The 18,547-nt window shown below is 43.5% G+C and overlaps 1 protein-coding gene across 1 annotated transcript; it reads left to right on the top strand.

Moving 5' to 3' along the window:
- Nucleotides 1–214: 214 nt before the first annotated feature.
- On the top strand, nt 215–379 carry LOC118898571 (ATP synthase membrane subunit DAPIT, mitochondrial-like). Its single transcript, XM_036859092.1, has one exon. It carries the CDS (start codon nt 215–217, stop codon nt 377–379), a length of 165 nt encoding a protein of 54 aa, XP_036714987.1.
- Nucleotides 380–18,547: the final 18,168 nt, after the last annotated feature.

The raw sequence follows: 18,547 nt of genomic DNA, 5'->3' as shown, positions 1-18,547 counted from the left end.
TGGTGGGATGAATTGAGTGATTGGGATTGACATATATACACTAATATGTATAAAATAGATAATTAATAAGAACCTGCTGTATAAAAAAATAAAATAAAATAAAATTCAAAACAAAACAAAAAAACAGGCAGCTTCTTCTGGTGGGGCTAAGGTGCAGCTGTGTAAGTTGAAGGACACCAGCTGCGGAGTCTGTGCATTTTGGAAGCTTGAAAGCATGGCAGGTCCAGAAACTGATACCCAGTTCCAATTCACTGGTATCAAAAACTATTTCAACACTTACACTCTCACAGGGAGAATGAATTGTGTACTGGCCACATACAAAGGTATTGCTTTGATAGTCTTCTACTTTAAGTTAAGGTCTAAAAAACTCCAGCTGTGAAAGCAACATAAATGGATTCTAAACTGTACCTCATCTGTTATGTTCCCATGCCTGGAGAAGCTAATGTCAACTCATCATGTGATACTCAATTTGTACAATAAATTATGAACCTGGAAAAAAAATAAAAGTTAGTTGCTCAGTTAGTAAAAATGGAAAACAGCTAACACTTTTTCCCAGACCACACTCCTCCAGTGGATATCTATACCCAGACACAGAGCAGCAGCCCTGCTTACAAGCAACAAGCAGGTGGCATCCAGCGGACCTCCAGAAATGGTCCACAGATGAGGAGCTCTTTCCTCCTGCTCTTGAAGATTAGGGGTTTATGAGTTGATTTGTGGCTGTAGACCCTTCCCTGGGCCCTTAACTTGCATACTTAAAGCTGAGTCTTCATAACCCAAGAGTAAGAGCAAGGACAATCTCTCATTTACCCTCCACCTGGGACGCTGGTCAGCCACGTGTACGTACCTCACTATCTGTCATGTTCCCCAAAGCTCTGTGGTTCTATCACTTCCTGTCACTATGATATTGAGCAAGTTACTTAAACCTCTCTGTGCCTCCAGTTCTTCACCTGTTAAGTGTGAATAATAATAGACATCTATTTCATGAGTTGTTACAAGGATTAAGTGAGATCTGCATTGAAGTTGCTTGTAATAGCATCTGGAATATTGTAAGCCCTCAATAAATATTAGCTGATATTATTACTACTATAGCTATTCCCATGGGCAAGACTGCTGCGAACCTACTCACTCCCAGTTATGACAGAAAGTAAAACAAAAACTTTTCTAGTTCTTTTTAATTCTAACTCTACTTTCTCTTTTTCACCTCCAGTTTATTAACTTTATCTCTGGCTGGACCATAATTTTCCTGACCCCTCTTTTCCTTTTGCTGTGGTTGCCTCACTTACTGTTAATAACCACCCTCTACAATCTCTATCACTAATATTAATACCTGTACCACCACCAACACCAGGACCACCTCCACCAGCAACACCAACACCAGGGCCACCTCCACTGTCAACACCAACACCAGGACCACCTCCACCATCAACATCAACACCAGGACCACCTCCACCACCTCTACCTCCACCAAGACCACCACCACCACCTCAGCATCTCCAGCTCCCCCTCGAGCCCCCAAAACACCAACACCTCCGTCACCACCTCTGCCATCATCATCACCACCACTATCAGCTCCATGAAAACCATTTATTGAACTAAAAAAATAAGTTACATGTTCAGCTTATTTTGTTTTTACTTTTGAAGGTAGTATTATATTGTATTTTTGAAGCCACTTCAAAACCTTTTTGAAACAAAGTAGGATATAAGCATATAGATATATAACTAGTCATGATTTAACGAAAAGACATAAAGGCAATATGTGCCACCTAAATTGTACTATAAATCTAAATGATAGTAAATTAGCAAATAATGCCATATATTACTAGAAATTAAAATGCATAGACTTATGTTGTTCTTGTTCTTGTTTTTGTTAATGATGTGATATGTGCATAATCCCATGCAGGTTTCCTAAATTCTGAGAGACTCCATTTCTTCTTCTGTAAAATAGGGATGACAATCCTGGCAACAGCATACTTTTACGGATTGTTTTTAGATGATCTGCATGAAAGTATATTGGCACAAATATAGCCTGTGTGCAAATGTCAAGTGGTACTCATTTAAGCAAATGTCCTAAAGGGCCTTCACTCTAAACCACATGTGACAGAATGAGCCTTACTTTATCCAGGTTTTTGCTAAAGTGTGTTCTTAAGTGAGCTGAGAGTAAATTGGTTTTCATAGAAAGTGTGGAGCTACAGGGACCCTCAGGATCATAGGTTCCTGGCCTGTACCTGCTCCTGCTGAGACTGAGGCCTGAATTGCCTTCCTTCTTCAAGGAGTGAGAGAGAAGCCTCCAGACAAGCGGTCAAGGATTTCTCGCTGTTCAGTACACACAGATATGCCTCTCAGTCCCATGGCATGAAGTTTGTCACATCCAGCCCCTTCTCTTGCATAAATGCTATAGCCAATTAGAGATTTGATGTTCAAATCTGCCTCTAACAGTTGAACAAAATATCCATCGAGAAATAAAGTGCTCCAGATATATTAACTGTTCCCAACCCCCATTGCCCTAAAGAGTAGACACAAGTAATAAAAACTATTTCAAACACCAATTCCTATTTCACCCCACTTGGAAAAAAATGAGATATATTTCCTCACCATCCACCCATAATGCTTGCCCATAATGCTTTCCCAGGAGTCACTGGGAAATCTTGCTGAGCCCCTCACCACCCTCCATCTAGCCCCACATCATTCTTCAGGTACCTTCAACCCAAGCCTTACACCAGACACCACATAAAGCAAAAATGGCAGCATATTCACAACCTTAGTTGTGAACTGCTGATCTCTTTCACATTCTCCATTCTTGTTATTGATCCTTGAAGCTACTGTCCTCACTATTAATTCATTCACTATCTTCAGCCTTTGTCCTTCAAACTTGACCCTTGGCACTTCCTTCTTGGGTTCTACCTAACCACCCCCATCTCCTGCCCTCCCCTCCCACAAAGCCAGCCAAGCACTGACTCCCTTCTCTAAGCTACCTTGGTCCACCTGAGGCAGCCCCACAGGTTCAACCCAGCTCCAAACCCTATCCACTGTCACCACTTTCTTCCAGGTGGTATCTCAGCAGAGTTCACTTGAGCCACTTCACATTTCCCTACCCACTGCCACTCTTTAATTCTTGAAACTTCTTGAATAGGGAACATATTTCCTATCTGGAGAAGCTTGGTCCTAATTACTCTCTAAGAAGGCCGGAAAATGGAGCCACTGGTGTGCCCAGAAGGAAGGTCAGGCTGCACAGACACACAGCATTGTTCATTTCTTTAGCTACTTAAAGTGACTTCCTACTACATCCCCACTGAAGGTTCTTTCACAATGGAAATGAACTTGCTTTTTCTTTTCTTGGTAATATGGTAGTAGTAAATGTGGACTTCACGGAAGATTAAGTTCTACAGGAAATGTGTAGGTAGAGCAGGAAATAGTAAGAGAAGACATACGTGTGATGGATCAGATCTCTTCGTTAACAGGGGTGCCAGGCTTGGGCACTATCTACTTGGTTTGGGTCTGTGCGGCTTGAGTAGGGAGGACCCAGCTAAGACAACAGGAGGTGCTGGGGGCAAAGAGTGGTTGAGCCAGATCCCAGCCACAGGGACCACAGGGATGAATAGCATCAAAGGCAAGAAGCAAAGTCAGTCTCAGAGATGAAACTTTGGGACTTAGAATTGAGAAATTAAGATCTAGTGACATCTAATTTGTCAAGCTGATGGAAGAGTAGGTTAGGATGGGATGGAGCTGATGGGGAAGTCCACAGCAACTGCCTAAAACAGCAGTAGAAGTGTTAGTCCTGACTTCATGGACTAATGGGGGTCTGATGGAAGGGTTCACCTGGCTTATTATAGGCTTTTTAATTTATTCATGTATTTAGACCTTCCTCCAGAGAGTTTTCAAGGAGGTTCAATCTTGTATGGAAAACACCACCACAGAACATTGTAGAATTGATTTTATCTTCCCAGTCACATCTCATCTCATTAATTCTGACAAATTCATGGGAAGGATCAGTCTGCATTAGAGCCTGGTCTAAATTAAAGAAAAATTTAAAGAAACACCATTTGGTAGTGAGTTCTTCAACACTGCTTGAAGTCACAAGCTACGTGAATATTGGATAGGACGTGAAAACAGCAATTTAGGCACTAGGTTAGAGTGGTGAAGGGAAGGGGTGTTGTAATAATTGACTCAAGGTTTTTTCCTTCATATTCTGAGAGCCTAGATTCTAAGTGCACATAAAAGCACACAAATATTTATGTCTATGAATACCTAGAAGATTAATTAGACTAGTTTTGTACAGCCCATGACTAAAAGTAAGGAAACAATTTTGGCTCTATCCAGGAAGTATTCTTTGTTGGATCTCCCCAAATAAAGAGGATCACTTTGTAAGGTAGCAAGCTTCCCACCCTGGAGTATCCAAGATAAGATGGAGAGGCAATTGAAGGGGATATTGTAGAGGGGGTTAAATGGGAGTAGTCACACGTAATGACCCTAGACTCCATGATTCTGGAAAATAACATATAAATAACTACTACTCTGTTCAAAGAACTAGAAAGCAGCAGGCTTATAACCCTTGTAAACTTGATTACACTATTAATTTGTTTGGTAAATTCTTCTTTATGTAGTTGGAGCTCATCCTTGGCCAAAATTACCATTACTTCAGCATTAGTGGCATTTTAATTTAGGAGGATTTTATCACATCACCAAATAATCTAATTGTAATTCAATTAGCAGCTAGTACTTACCCCACCAAAAAAAAAAAAAAGTGGGGGAGGAAGATTTCTACTTTCTGATACACATGACCTGGATCTAAATTATAGACTGATTTATAGCTGTTCAAAAAAAAAGGTGTTATTCAGGGAAGATTTGTATATCTTATAAAGGACCAGAATGAACCTAGTAATTACAGAAATGTTGATTAAATTGTCTGTGGTGTGGACGTGGCCTCCACCACACTCACTTTCAGTCCAGAGAGCAGCCCTGATTACCTGGCTGACTATTTTTCAGCACCCTCTGCCGCTAATGCTGACTGCAACGGGATCAATATTTACTCAGCAGCAAATGTGTGTTATATTAGGAAACAGAAAAAATAACCCAGAACAAACATTCAACTCAGTTCAAAGAGCTGTGAAATCCTCTCCTTGAGGTTATTATATTTCTCTGCAAGCAAAGGCAGAAATAACCCGCTCCTACCTGGGTTGCGGGTGCTCTTGGGGCTCCGGAAACACAAGGCACGGCAGCAGTGGCAGGGCTGCAGGCTCACACAATGGTCGTGGATTAGTGTCTCCTCAGCACCTCAAGACAATAGACGCAGAAAGAAGCCTTGTGCCTCAGACTGCCATCTGTGGGTCTGAATATTCACCACGTGCAGGGCCAGCTCCCTCCAGCTCAGCCCTGGCTTTCTGTTTTATTTGTCCCATGAGCTCCATGTGCCCAGAGAGAAGCCATCGGGGGCAGTGTGTTTATTTCATTTTCGGCCAGGTTAGAGTCTCCAGGAGAGAGGTTAGTTGTTTCTGCAAAGCCCGTGAAAGTCAGGATGAGAAACGGCTCCTGTAGGTGGCCGGCCAGTGTGCCTTCTTCTTCCCTTTGCATTGAGAGCAGCCCGGGCCGGGAGCTCCTTTTCTCCCTGCAGCCCTTGCCTTCCCCTGCACCTGACCCAGGTAGCACGCTTCTCCACCTGGCTCTCTCCTACACTTCCTTGAAGACTCAGCAAGCCTTCCCTGCCTCGCCAGTGCCCCCACCTCTTCCTGTGTCCCCATCATACCCAGGCTTCCTCCTGGTACAATTTGGAGCCTGTGGGCAGAATCTGACCCTGCCCATCTCTCTCGCCACTAGACTGGAGCTCCTGAAGGAGGATGGCAGTGTCTTGTCCTCTCTGCTTCCAGTACCTCGCCCATAGTAGGTGCTCATCAAATATGTTCTGAAAAGACAAACCAGATGCTTGGAATTGACCAACAGTTGGCAGTTTTAGATGTAAATATTTCTCTAGGAGAAAGAAGCCTCATGTATGCCTTCCTGGAACCCCCTGGGGTGATTAACTTTCCAAAGAAAGGGTTTGATGAGATGCCTGCCCCTGAGGTCCCTTCTGGAAGACAGTGTGGTTTCTAAGACACACCCCACCACCACCATCACTGCCCTGGGAAGCAGGGCATCATGTTAGCAACTCTAATGCATGTGAGTGACACAGCCTGCAGAACCCCACCTGGGCGCCTCCGTTTGCCCGGTAGCCAGGCCTCAGGCAGATTCCACGCCCCTGTCATGGACCCAGTGTTTTTTCTTGCCCGGCCAGCTCTGCCACAGCCTCTAGATATGTTCCTCCCTCTTCACCCAAGGAACTGGATTACTGAGACCCTCTTAGGAGTGATCTAGTCAAGTGTCCACAAGGCTTCCAATCTTCTGAAATGCCTTCTCCTTAATAACCAATAAAGGAACCCCGTTAACCTTACGTGGTTCTCCCACCTCTTCATCCCTAAGAGTCCTGCTCAGTTGTCAAGGTTAACGCTACTTTCCTGAAGGCTTGAGTGTTAAGGAGAGAGGCTGCAGTCCTCTTTCTAGTTTCTTTCCCGTGCCCTTCCAGAAGGAATCCTTAGTGCGGTCTCTCTCTTCTTGGCCCTCTCATGCCTCCATGCTGAGGGGGTATGTTCCCAATTGTACATCTTTTCTCCCCTTTTCTTCTGCCAGTTCCAGAATCACAAAATCCAGGCTCCTGGCCTGTGAAGGAAACACTAAAACTCCCTTAAAATTCAGAAAGCAATTGATCTGCTCAAGCTGGCTACTCTTTGACTTTTGCACACAGAACAAGTTAGCCCTTGTCACCCTAACTCTTGCTGTTCTGGAAGAAACTCAGGGGCTAACACTGCCACCACCTAACAGCCCAAAAAGCATTTTCCTAAATAAAGTAGGAGTTTCCCTTTGCCAAGGACACCTTTCCACAGCACACACGCTCTCTACTCTCCAGCCTTGAATAGAGAAATGGCTCCCAATTATTTAAATAGCACACGTTACTTTTCTGTCTGTTGATATAACTCTATCTGTGGCTTTGTTTCACGGGACCCAGGGAAGGAGAGATCCACAGCCTCCACCAGGAAAAACTTTCGCAGTGCCATCCGCTCAATGTGGGGGAAACCTCAGTCAGAGAGCTTGAAAAGGAGACCTGAGAGATCATCTCCTCTATCCTCCTGCCCCCTGAGCTCATGCCCCTCTGCCACAGTGCCCAACAGATTTCCCTCCCATTCCATAGTCTTCCCCAAACCTTCCTCGATTTAACGTCTTCAAATTACCTTTTCTAAAGTCTCCTCTTGCTGAAGTCAAGCTCACTCCCTCTCTGTCCCACAGGAAGGATGACCAGCCAGCAACCTCCTTCAATGACTGTTTCTTCATTATAAGATCAGGGAACATCTAGTTGGATGGTGTAAACACAAATTCCACCTCCTGGGAGCTCGGACTGAGACAAGAGGAAAAGCACTCCTGTCTGGGGGAACTCCAAGTCCAATGGAAGGCATGCAGGGTAACAGGGCATGTGCATGGGGGTCTCAGTAGAAACTGAGGCTGCATTTACTGGCTGTCCATTCATTAGTGTGTTCAGCTCTTGCAAGAGAAGCTTGGGTAGCAATGTGGATAGGAACAGCTAACACTTTCATAGCCTTACGACATGGCAGACACTGTTCTCTCTTCCCAACTAATTGCCCTTGGGATAATTAGCTTTAACTACATTTCACCTATGGAGAAACTGAGGCACCATAAAAGTGATGATTTGCATATGGTTAGGTGACTTTAGCTACCTATCTAGCCTTGCCACCTAGATATGAGATCCTAGAAGAGAGGAGCCTTGGCGGTAGGCAAGAGACTAGAACCAAGGGAATTGACATATCCAGCAGGCTATGAAGGGCATCAATGTTAATAAGTCTCTCTAACCAGATTCTCTCCCCAAAAGCAAATGGTCTCTCCTAGCCAGATTCAAGCAAGAATTGAGCATTTGGTACCACATGCACTTTGAAAAGTCACATCAAACATTCTTTATATTGGAGGCAAGTCTAAATGCAGAAGTAAATAAAAAATAAGCTATCACTCCTTCAAATATTAAGTAAACAGAAGAGGCAAGATAAATCCCCATTGCCCTTCTAACAGCTCTGTATTTGGCCCCAGAATACCTAGAAATAGCCAAATGCATAACACTGTCAACAATATACATAACACTGATTACACAATTTATCAGGATACACTGTAGTCATTTATTTGTCCATCTGTCTGTCCCAGTGGACCATGAGCTCAAAGGGAGAGTTTGGATCCCCAATGCCTGGAGTAATCATTGCTAAATAGTTTTTGAATGAGTGGATGAACAAATTAATAAGTAAAAGAAGAAACAAATGAGTGAATGAAATGTAGATATGTCCCCCAAACACCCCCAAGTATGTCATGTATGTAAATTATATACTAAGTAAATCTCAAAAATGGGATTATATAAATGCTAATGAGCAGTTTGACTTTAGTTTGATTTTTTTTTCTAAACTTCTTTTTCCTACAGCAAGATGACTTCAGAGATAGGGACCCAGGACTGCCAGGTGATTGATTGCCTGTAGGGCCAATCGGAGCTCCCATTTGTTCCAAAATTGATGGCTCCAGCCCCACCGTGGTGGTGCAGTTTTTCATTATATGAAATGGAAAAGCGATTTAATAATTCTTTCTGTCTTATATTGCTTTAAAGAATTTCAGACAGTTAAAACTTGCATGGATTTTTCCACCATCTGTGTGAGAGTGGGGAAAAAAATGCTGATTGTGTTTTTCCTATTTTTAATACGAGCCAGATGAAACAAAAAGATTGTTTCCCTGCAAACTATAGGTCAAGTACCTATAGAGGCTTGGGGATGCTCTGTAAGTTATCATATTATCTTTCTTTCTTGACAGGATACCATTAGGTGGTGTATCATTTCAACATTTATTATCTTTCATGTTCTTTTATCTTCACACTAGGATTTCTTTTAAAATTCCAATCTATGCATTTGGTTTCATTATACAGCACTGTCTTTTAACAAACCAATTTTTGAATGGCTTTCAATATTCTTCAGTTTCACATTTGTCATATCAGCCTGAAACAGTGCCCTAGTTATGTCTGTTTTAGCTTGTTAAAAAGAAACATATCCAGGGAATGAAGTGTTGGGAGATCACACCTTTAAAGGTAAGTGTTACGCATCCTGGAGAACTGGAAAACACTCAACTAGGAAAGGCAACCATTATAGAAAATAAAACAAAAATGTTGAAACCACATGTAACAACTGGTGTTCGTTTTTAGAAAATCGTCAATTATGTTAACATCTGGAAACATTCCGTAGACTGCCGCAGTTTTCTCCTACGGCCCATGTGGGGATCTGTCCTGATTCACAAACGGGGTTGCCCTACCCAAGTGTGAAGTGGTCCAGAGTTTTCCTTGCTTTCAGAATCAGCAACATAAAGAGCTTCTAGCTGAATATAAATATATTAATACAAAGAAGAAGCTTTCAGCTTAGTTTCCACTTAGTTGAAAACAGGACAGCCAATGTTTGCATGACTACCAGTGGCCTTCTGAAGCATCTTGACACTGTCTTAGGATGTTCTGAGGACTTTTTCAGGATTTATTTGGATGTCTTTATTTCTACCATAGCTTTACTAAGCTAAAGAGATTTGCATTTCAGGAAATTTGAAGGATTTTGGAGAACTGCTTATAAGTCTCTGTTGCAATGTTGTCAATTAGAGTTGCATGAAGCATAACAGATTGGCTGGACTGAGATGTGTTATTTCAACAGAACCAGACACCAGTAAGGTCCTGACATCATCTGAAACATGCCTTCCACAACCCGCATCATACTGACAAAGGCAAGAGCCTTCAGACCTCGTTCACTTACCCAGATGACAGGACAGATTCAGCACCCTTTTGGTAAAACAAGAAAATTCAGGTTACACGTTTATTAGGGCTACCATTATAAATTACCACACGTTGGGGGGCTTAAAACAACAGAAATCTATTCTCCCATGGTTCTGGAGGCTAGAAATCCAACACCAAGGTGCCAGCAGGGCTGCGCTTCCTCTGAAGCCTCTAGGGATGGATCCTTCCTTGCTGCCTCCAGATCCTGGTGGTTGCTGGCAATACTGGGCATTCCTTGGCTGGTAGATGCATCCATCACTCCAATCTCTGCCTCCTTTGTCACATGGCCTTCTTCCCTGTCTGTATCTGAGTCTCTGATATTTCTCTCCATTTAAGGACACCAGTCATTGGATTTAAGGCCCACCCTCATCTAGTATGACCTCATCCTAACTAATTACAAAAATCTGTAAAGACCCTATTTCCAAATAAGGTCACATTCTGAGATTCTGGGAGGGCATGTACTTTGGGGAGACACTATTCATTCCAGGAGAGAGATCAGTCATGGTCTTGGAGAGCTTTGGAAGTTTTCTCAGTCCCAGTTGAGCTTCGAACACAAAACACACAACAACCTCTCTAACAGGCCCCTTCCAAGTTCTTCTTAAGTTTCATAGTACTATTCAGACAACAAAGACAGAATTTGAAAATGCTGAACCACACATTTGCATTGGATCCAGTGCTCTCTTTGCCTCTAGAACAGTTTAACATTTTCTACTTTGGAAATCTAACCTTTACAGGGCTTTGGCTGGTAACTACAGCCAAATTGGTCTCAGACCTTAACACCAGGTGGGATGAGTGGAGGAGGAATTCATTAATGGTACAAGATTTTCATATATTGCTTGGATTGAATACCAGTCTGGATAGGAAGTGCTTGACAAAAGTACAATTGAAGGCTAAATCACGGTTTGATTGCTTGGACAATTTTGGATAATTATACCAGTTTAAGTTAAGCCATAAAAGAGACTCAAAATAATAGTGACTTAAACAAGGCAGGTTTCTCACTTTCTGCAACCTAGAAGTCCAGAGGTAGGTAGATATCTATGTAGTATGGAATCCTTAGGGACCTGGGCTCCTTCAACTCACCACCAGCTCACACTAGCAAGGTGAACCCTCATCTTCATGGTCCAATATGGCAGCATCCATTTTCCAACCTAAAAAGATAGTGAAAAGAGCACTTGCAAGATAACTTTTAACTCTGGATCATATGGGTCAGGCACCCTAGATCAGCTGGTTACTCCTCCAGTAGACCCCAGCCATTTCTAGCCTATATTCTGAGTTTAGATGCCGAATCCATGAAAGATATGTATCTTGATGTCCTGCTGAAGAAGCAGCAGGCACCTGTCTTTATTCGACACGTAGGGATACTATTCTTATTTTTTTTTAATAAATTTATTTATTTATTTATTTTTGGCTGTGTTGGGTCTTTGTTTCTGTGCGAGGGCTTTCTCCAGTTGCGGAGAGCGGGGGCCACTCTTCATCACGGTGCGCGGGCCTATTACTGTCGCGGCCTCTCTTGTTGCGGAGCACAGGCTCCAGACGCGTAGGCTCAGTAGTTGTGGCTCACGGGCTTAGTTGCTCCACGGCATGTGGGATCTTCCCAGACCAGGGCTCGAATCCGTGTCCCCTGCATTGGCAGGCGGATTCTTAACCACTGCGCCACCAGGGAAGCCCATATTCTTATTTTTAATAAACTTTTTGAGGTATCATTTGCATACAATAAAAGGAATGTATGCATTTTTTGAGTGTATAGTTTGATGAGTTTTGACCAATATGGATATATCTGTAACCACCACCCCAATCAAGGTATAGAATATTTCTCTCACCCCAAAACATCCCTCATGCCCTTTTTAGTCAATCCCTCCTCCTGGTCCCAGGCAAACATTGATTTGATTTCTATCAATATAGTTTATTTTTTCCTGTTTTAGAACTTCATATGAGTGGAATCAGGCACTGCATGTTCTTTTCTGCCTGGCTTCTTTTGCACAATAAAACCCTTTTGAGATTCATCCATGTTATTGTGTGTATCATGAATTTGCTCCCTTTTCATTGGAGAGCAGTATTCCATTGTATGGATGTACCATAATTTGTCCATCCATTACATTACTGATGGACATTTTGACTGTTTCCAGTTTGGGGCTATTAGGACAAAGCTGCTATAATCAGCCTTGTATAAATCTTAGTGTGGGCACATGTTTTCATTTCTTTTGGGTATATACCTAGGAGTAGAATTGCTGGGTCATGTAGTAAATGTATGTTTAACTTTATAAGAAACAAAAATTGTCTTCCAAAGCAGCAGTACCATTTCACACTGCCACATATGAGATTTCTAGTTCCTCAAATCTACCAGAATTTGGTTATTATCAGTCTTTTACTTTTAGCAATTCTAATGGGTATATAGTGGCACCTCACTGTGATTTTAATTCACATTTCCCTGATGATCAACAATGTTGACCACTTGTTCATATGCATATTGATCATTTTATATCTTCTTGTGTTAAATGTTCAAATAATGTGCCCATCTTTATTAGGTTGTTTGTTGTCTCATTATTGAGTTATAAAAGTTCTTTATATATTCTGGACACAAGTCCTCTGATATATTTATGCATGGTGCATATTTTCTTCTAAGGTTGTAAAGATGTTTTTCCCATGTTTTCTTCTAGAAGTTTCATAGTTATAATTTTTACAATTAGGTCTATGATTCAATAGAATAATGATTAGCAATAAAAAGGAATGAATATTAATCTAATACAGTGTGCCAGGCCAAAAAAGGCACAGGGGATATGGGGAGGAAGTTGTCTTGCACAGGGAAACCATCATGGGCAAAAGCTTGACAATGAGAGATACCCTAGGTTATGCCTTTCCCTACGCATCTGCTAATGACTTTTCACCATAATGTCTCTTGAAAAGTTGTACCACTTCCCAGATAGCACCTTCTTTTTATTCAGTATAGCAAGTTGTTCAGTCCAAAAATTCCAAATACACATGTTATAAGAAATGAGATTTCAGCATTATGGTTTGAGGAAAAGACTCACTCATCAATTTACTTGACACCACAGTTTCTAGTAAGAATATCATCAGGGACAAATTTGAATTCATATTTGAATAAATGCAAAGCATTCTGGTTTGTGTACACCAAGCAAGAGAGATGAAGAGGTGGCATCTTCTCTGATTCTATGTTCATTATGGACATGTGTTATTTCCATGCTTTAGTATAATTGGCCTTTATTTTGGTTAAAGGTGTTTGCTAAGCAAGGGACAAATACACAATGGGGGCTAATTCCAATTAGGGACACACTCCAAAGTGAAATTCCAATTTTACTCTCTCTCCCTGCTCTTTAAGATGATCCAGGTATATAGTTCCCAACCCCTGGGCAACTGTCACCCTTCCCCAGGAGAACGTTCCTCCAGGGCCATCTTGCTCACACCATCTTGACTGCAATGGGTCCCCTCTCACCACAACCAGCTGGGGATGTGGATCTTTGAGCTTGATTCTCTCCCCAGGGAAAAGGGGGGCAGCAAGCAGTCAATGCCCAAATGTTCTGCTGCAGGAGTGGAAAGAGAAAACCATGAACTCCTTCGGGTTATTCTTTTGTTTGTATACGTATCTATAGAAAATTGGTAACGGTACTATATTTCTATAATAGCTCCTGGTTCGCCTGCCACATTGAATCTCCCTCCAGCCTCATCCCACACTTGCAGCCCATCCATCTCCCCCTCGTTTCTCCTCACACATGTCTCTGGCCATGTGAGGTCTTCCCAGCCACTCCCGCATCTCCACTCTATTCCTACCTCTCTCCTTAGCGTCTCCCCGCTCCTTCCCTCACCCTCTTTGTCTGTTTCAAAGTTCAGAGCTTCGAGACCCACAGCACGCCTCTCTTCTCTGCTGTACTTTTGTACTTATATATGATGACTATAAATGTAGCCCTAGATTGTTCATCAAGGGTTTCATTTTTGTTCCCCTGTTAGACCCAGTGAAGGTCAAGGTTTTCCACATCCTAGTGTGTAGCATGTAGTGGGTGCTCTGTGGATCTGAGAAGAGACATTGGGAGCATTGTGCACAAGACTTACATTATCTGTAGTGCTACCAATTAGCTGTGTAATTTGCTTAACGCTCTGAAACCCAGTTTGTCCCCTATATACCTGCAAGACAGAGGGATAAAACAAAAAATTGATCTCTGCTAGACTGCACTGGCAGAGGGCATATCAGATATCATTTTAAAGCATAAAGCCTCTTCTAGTTCTTCCTTTCCAGAATTTTCTCTAAACGGTCCAATCTAAAAACTGACCCTCAAAAGTCCATCAGATTCTATGGACCACCTGTACTTGTAGTTGAACCCCCATGCCCCACTGCTGTCATCACCACAGAAACACACACATGCACACACACACACCACACACTTGGACTGGTACCTAGAACACAATTATTGTTCGATAAGTGCTCAAGGATTGGCTTTTCATACATGTACATAACAAGGTCATAGAAGAGATGGAGCAAAAGATTCAGACAAGAAACAATGGAAAATATTATGCCACTATGTAAGTGCTCCAGAGGTGCAGAAATCAGCATATTTGAGATAGTCTAGAGAGGAAAGTCGCTAGGGGCAATGACCTGGATCAAGCTGAGGAGATGTGGTGCTGAGCAGGAAATTCCCCAGTTGGCTTGTTACACCAGGCTTGACAGCCCCAAGAAGCCAGTGGAAACTCATGTCATTAAGAAGCTCTTGCAGTTATACATTGCTAACGGGAATAACCCCACTTTGGTGGGATTAGAGAATGACGTTTAGACTTGACAGCTCAACCCCTTCATTTTTCAGATAAAAACACTGGGACCCAGGAGGGGGAAATCACCTTTGCAGGATCGCAGAGTTAAACTTGAAACTGACTCCATGCACTAACTCCATTTCCTCATCCCCATTCCCTGGCAGACCCAGGTAACTCCCTCCAAACTTTCTCTGCCATTACCTCCAGGACACTAGGGACAATTTGCAGTCCCCACCTTACTTGCTGTCTAGGAATCACCTGGCACATTTAATGGTTCCTCTTCTCTTGAAACACCCCTCCTCTGGTTGCCATGATTCCAGCCTCTCCAGTGGCTTCTTAGCAGTTGTCTTGGCAGGAACATCCTCAAGTCTCAGTCCCAGCCCCTCACCTCCTCCCTATGTAGTTGTATCCTCTACCACAGGGTCAGTATTCCCAAGTCAATATCTCCATCTCAGTCCCTTGTCTCACTCCAGAACTCGAGACTCATATATCCAGCTCCTCAGTGCACCCCTTCTTAGACATCTCACGGGAATCTCAAAGTTGACACAGCCCAATCTGAGAACCCACACACTGCCCTCCCTCCATTCTTCTCCATCTCAGGAAGGATGCCACAATCCCCTGTGCCTCAACCAGAACCCTGGGCATATCATCCTTGACACCAACAGTTCCCTCTCCAAGTCATGTCCATCCTGCCTCCTATACACCTCTCACATCACCCTGCTTCTCTCCACCTCTACAGACAACACCGTGGTCCAGCCCACTCCCATCTCCCACCTGGACACTGCAACAGCCTGCTTACTTCCACCCCTGCCTGCATCCCCTGTGCCACAAAGCATCCTCTACGACAGAAAGATTTTTTAAACTGAAAATCAGAGTCTGCTACTCCCCATTTAAGATCCTTCAATTAATTTCACCCCATCGCCCTGCATTTTCTGGTCCCTGCTGACCTCTTCATTCTCATTTTATAATGCTCCCCACTTTCCCTCCCCACCACCCATCACATACAGACACTTATCTTGTTCCAGACACTTTTAGTTCTTTGAATTTCACCAAGGTCTTTCCTGCTCTGGGGGTTTGCACGAGCTACTCCTTCCTCCTGACCTACTCCTTCCCCCTCACTCCAGATTACTATCCATCCCTCAGGTTCCAGCTTAGAAACCACACTGTCTGGGCAGCCTCCCCCGGCCTCCCAAAGAGGCTGGGTCTCCAGGATGTCGCTCTCACAGCACTCTTTCTCCTCAATCGTCATGTCACCACAGTGATCTGAAAGGACTTGGCGATGCGTGCCTCATCCCCTGTAGACTGCGAGCTCCAGGAGGACCGGGCTCATGTCTGCCTGGTTTGTTCCTGTGCCCCAGGTGCCAAGCACGGAGCAGGGCATGTAGCAGATGCTCAGCAAGCACTTTGGAAAACTGAGTGATGTGATGTCTGTACGCAGGTCTAGCAGCAGGCCATTCTTGCTGTCTTTCTCCTTGGTCTCCCTTTAAGAAGACGGCATCGTGATGTCTGATGTATCCGACTCATCCACTTCGTAATGTTGGGTTCAAGTCTGGGGACAGGCCAAGTGAACGGATGGCCCTGGAAGACGGCTCTGGAAAGGCAGACATTCGGTGAACATTATGCACTGGGTACTGCACAGCAGACCCAGAAGACTTCATGGGGGAGGCTAATGGAACAGCAGACGCATTTCCTGCCCTAGAAAAGCTTAACGTTCTCAAGGAAGAACTGAACTGAGGCCTATGAAATAAAAGACCTGGAAACAAGAAAGCTGACTTTTAGCACAGTATATCTGCTACCCTTAGCAGCTGGATGTCCTTGGCAAGTTACTGAATCCCTCTCTAAGCCTCAGTCTCTCTCTCCACCTATAAAACGGAAATAAGAATTCCTGTTTGGAGAAAGCCAAATAGCATAGGATATCACTTATGTGTGGAATCTAAAATAATGATAAAAATGAACTTATTTACAAAACGGAAACAGACTCACAGACATAGAAAACAATCTTACGGTTACCAAAGGAGGAAGCGGGGGAAGGATAAATCTAGAGTTTGGGATTAACAGATGCACACTATTATATATAAAATAGATAAACAACAAGGACCTACTGTATAGCACAGGGAACTCTATTCAATATCTTGTAATAACCTATAACAGAAAAGAGTCTAAAAAAGGAATATTTATAAAACCGAATCACTTTGCTGCATACCTGAAACTAACACAACATCGTAAATCAACTATACCTCAGTAAAAATAATTTTTTTAATTAAAGCAAAGAATTCCAGCTTGGCCTGCATCAGAGGGCCACCGTAACAATAAAATAAAGAGGCGTGTGTGAAGTAGTTATGTAAACTGTAATCCACTGCTCAAGAGTGAGGGAGGCTACAGCAACTGGACCCGACATTCATGCAAAAGCAGGAACACCAAAGTAGAGGAGGGAATCATGAGGCCTCCGCCTAAGTGAATCTGGCAGGGGGTTGTTTGCCCAGAAAATGCAAGTGTCCCTGACACCACAAATTACCTGAGCTCTGGACAGATGCGGCATCATGACTCCCGATTCCAGGAGGACTCCAGGGCCCCAAGAGGTCCCTGGGTCTCCGCAGGGCAGGCTGGATAGAGCTGCTTCTCTCTGAAAGCAGCCGGGCTCCCGTAGGAGAGCTTACTGTTCTCCTCAGGTGGGGCTGGTTGAAAGCTATCGCCTCTAATTACAGCTTTCTGTAGCAGTCTCCTTCCTTTACCCAGGGGCCCCAAACCCATGGCTGTCTACTGGATAATAACACAAAATCCTTCTGACTCACTTCAGATCCTTAGCCTAAACTCACCGGGAAGATGGTTGAATTAACCCTGATTTGTAGAACCCAAGTGTTTTCTGTCTCCAGGACTCCCTAAAGTCTTCCAATTCAAGGAACCACTCTTACTTTTAATTCCTGTTCACCCACCCTATCCAGCAGATTCTGACATGCCAAGGGTCCAGGGAGGCAGTATGTCAAAGTTAGAAAGAGTGATGACTTTGGAGCCAGATACCTGATTCTGATCTCAGCTCTATCACTTCCTGGCTGTGTAAACTTGGGTAAATTGCTTAACCTCTCTGGGCTTAAATTTTTTCATCTCTAAGATGTTATGAGACTTCACTTAATACATGTAAAGATCTCAGAGCAGTTCTTGGCCATAGTAAATGCTGGATAAGTTTAGCAATTTTGTTACTATCAGAAGAGAGGTCATACGTAACAGCTGAACACTGTCTGAGCTACAAAGTCCTGGACCCTTTGTGTTGGGACCCTGGAGCCTCTTGGCCCATGAACCTGAGTTGCCAAGCCCCACACATATTTTCTTCTCTCTCATATGAAAACCTCTGGTATGAAAGTCCTCAGCACCACTATTTGACTGGAAGATGCTTACCCAGCTAAGGGCAGAGGGCGATGGCTCTCAACCTCAGCTATACACTAGAATCACCAGGGGGGCTTTAAAAAATTCCTCATGCCTAGGTCCCACCCCCAGAGATTCCGCTATAATTTATTCTGGGATTTGACCTGGGCATTTGGAAGCTTGGAATGTTTCCCAGGTGATTCCAATATGCAGCCAAGGTTGAAACCACTGATGCAAGATAAAGTTACAACTCGGTGGTGGGAAGTAGGCTTTTCCCAGGGCAGGGGGAGGTATTATCATTTCCACTGTCAGTCTTCCAAGACAGAGACGGACCCTCAGCCAGGAAATTGCAACAACTTGGAGACTGGTATTAAACTTGCAGAGTGGGAATTCTCATCTCTTTCTGGGCTTTGTGGTCTTAGGTCTGGTGGCAAGTTCAAAGGCAGCCTCTTCCACTGGAAGTTAGGCTGGAGACCAGGCAAGGTGGCAGTGGCCTTGAAAGAGTGGCTTGGTTGGGTTGTTCAGGCTCTCTCAATAAGGTTGCAATCAACTTAG

Source organism: Balaenoptera musculus, chromosome 7 (genome assembly GCF_009873245.2).
Source record: "Balaenoptera musculus isolate JJ_BM4_2016_0621 chromosome 7, mBalMus1.pri.v3, whole genome shotgun sequence".
Taxonomy (NCBI): domain Eukaryota; kingdom Metazoa; phylum Chordata; class Mammalia; order Artiodactyla; family Balaenopteridae; genus Balaenoptera; species Balaenoptera musculus.
Note: the sequence above shows the minus strand (reverse complement) of the source record. Positions and strands in the feature narration are given on the sequence as shown.

Excerpts from the sequence above, each read along its gene's own strand:
- LOC118898571 (XM_036859092.1), top strand. The coding sequence starts at position 215 with ATGGCAGGTCCAGAAACTGATACCCAGTTCCAATTCACTGGTATCAAA.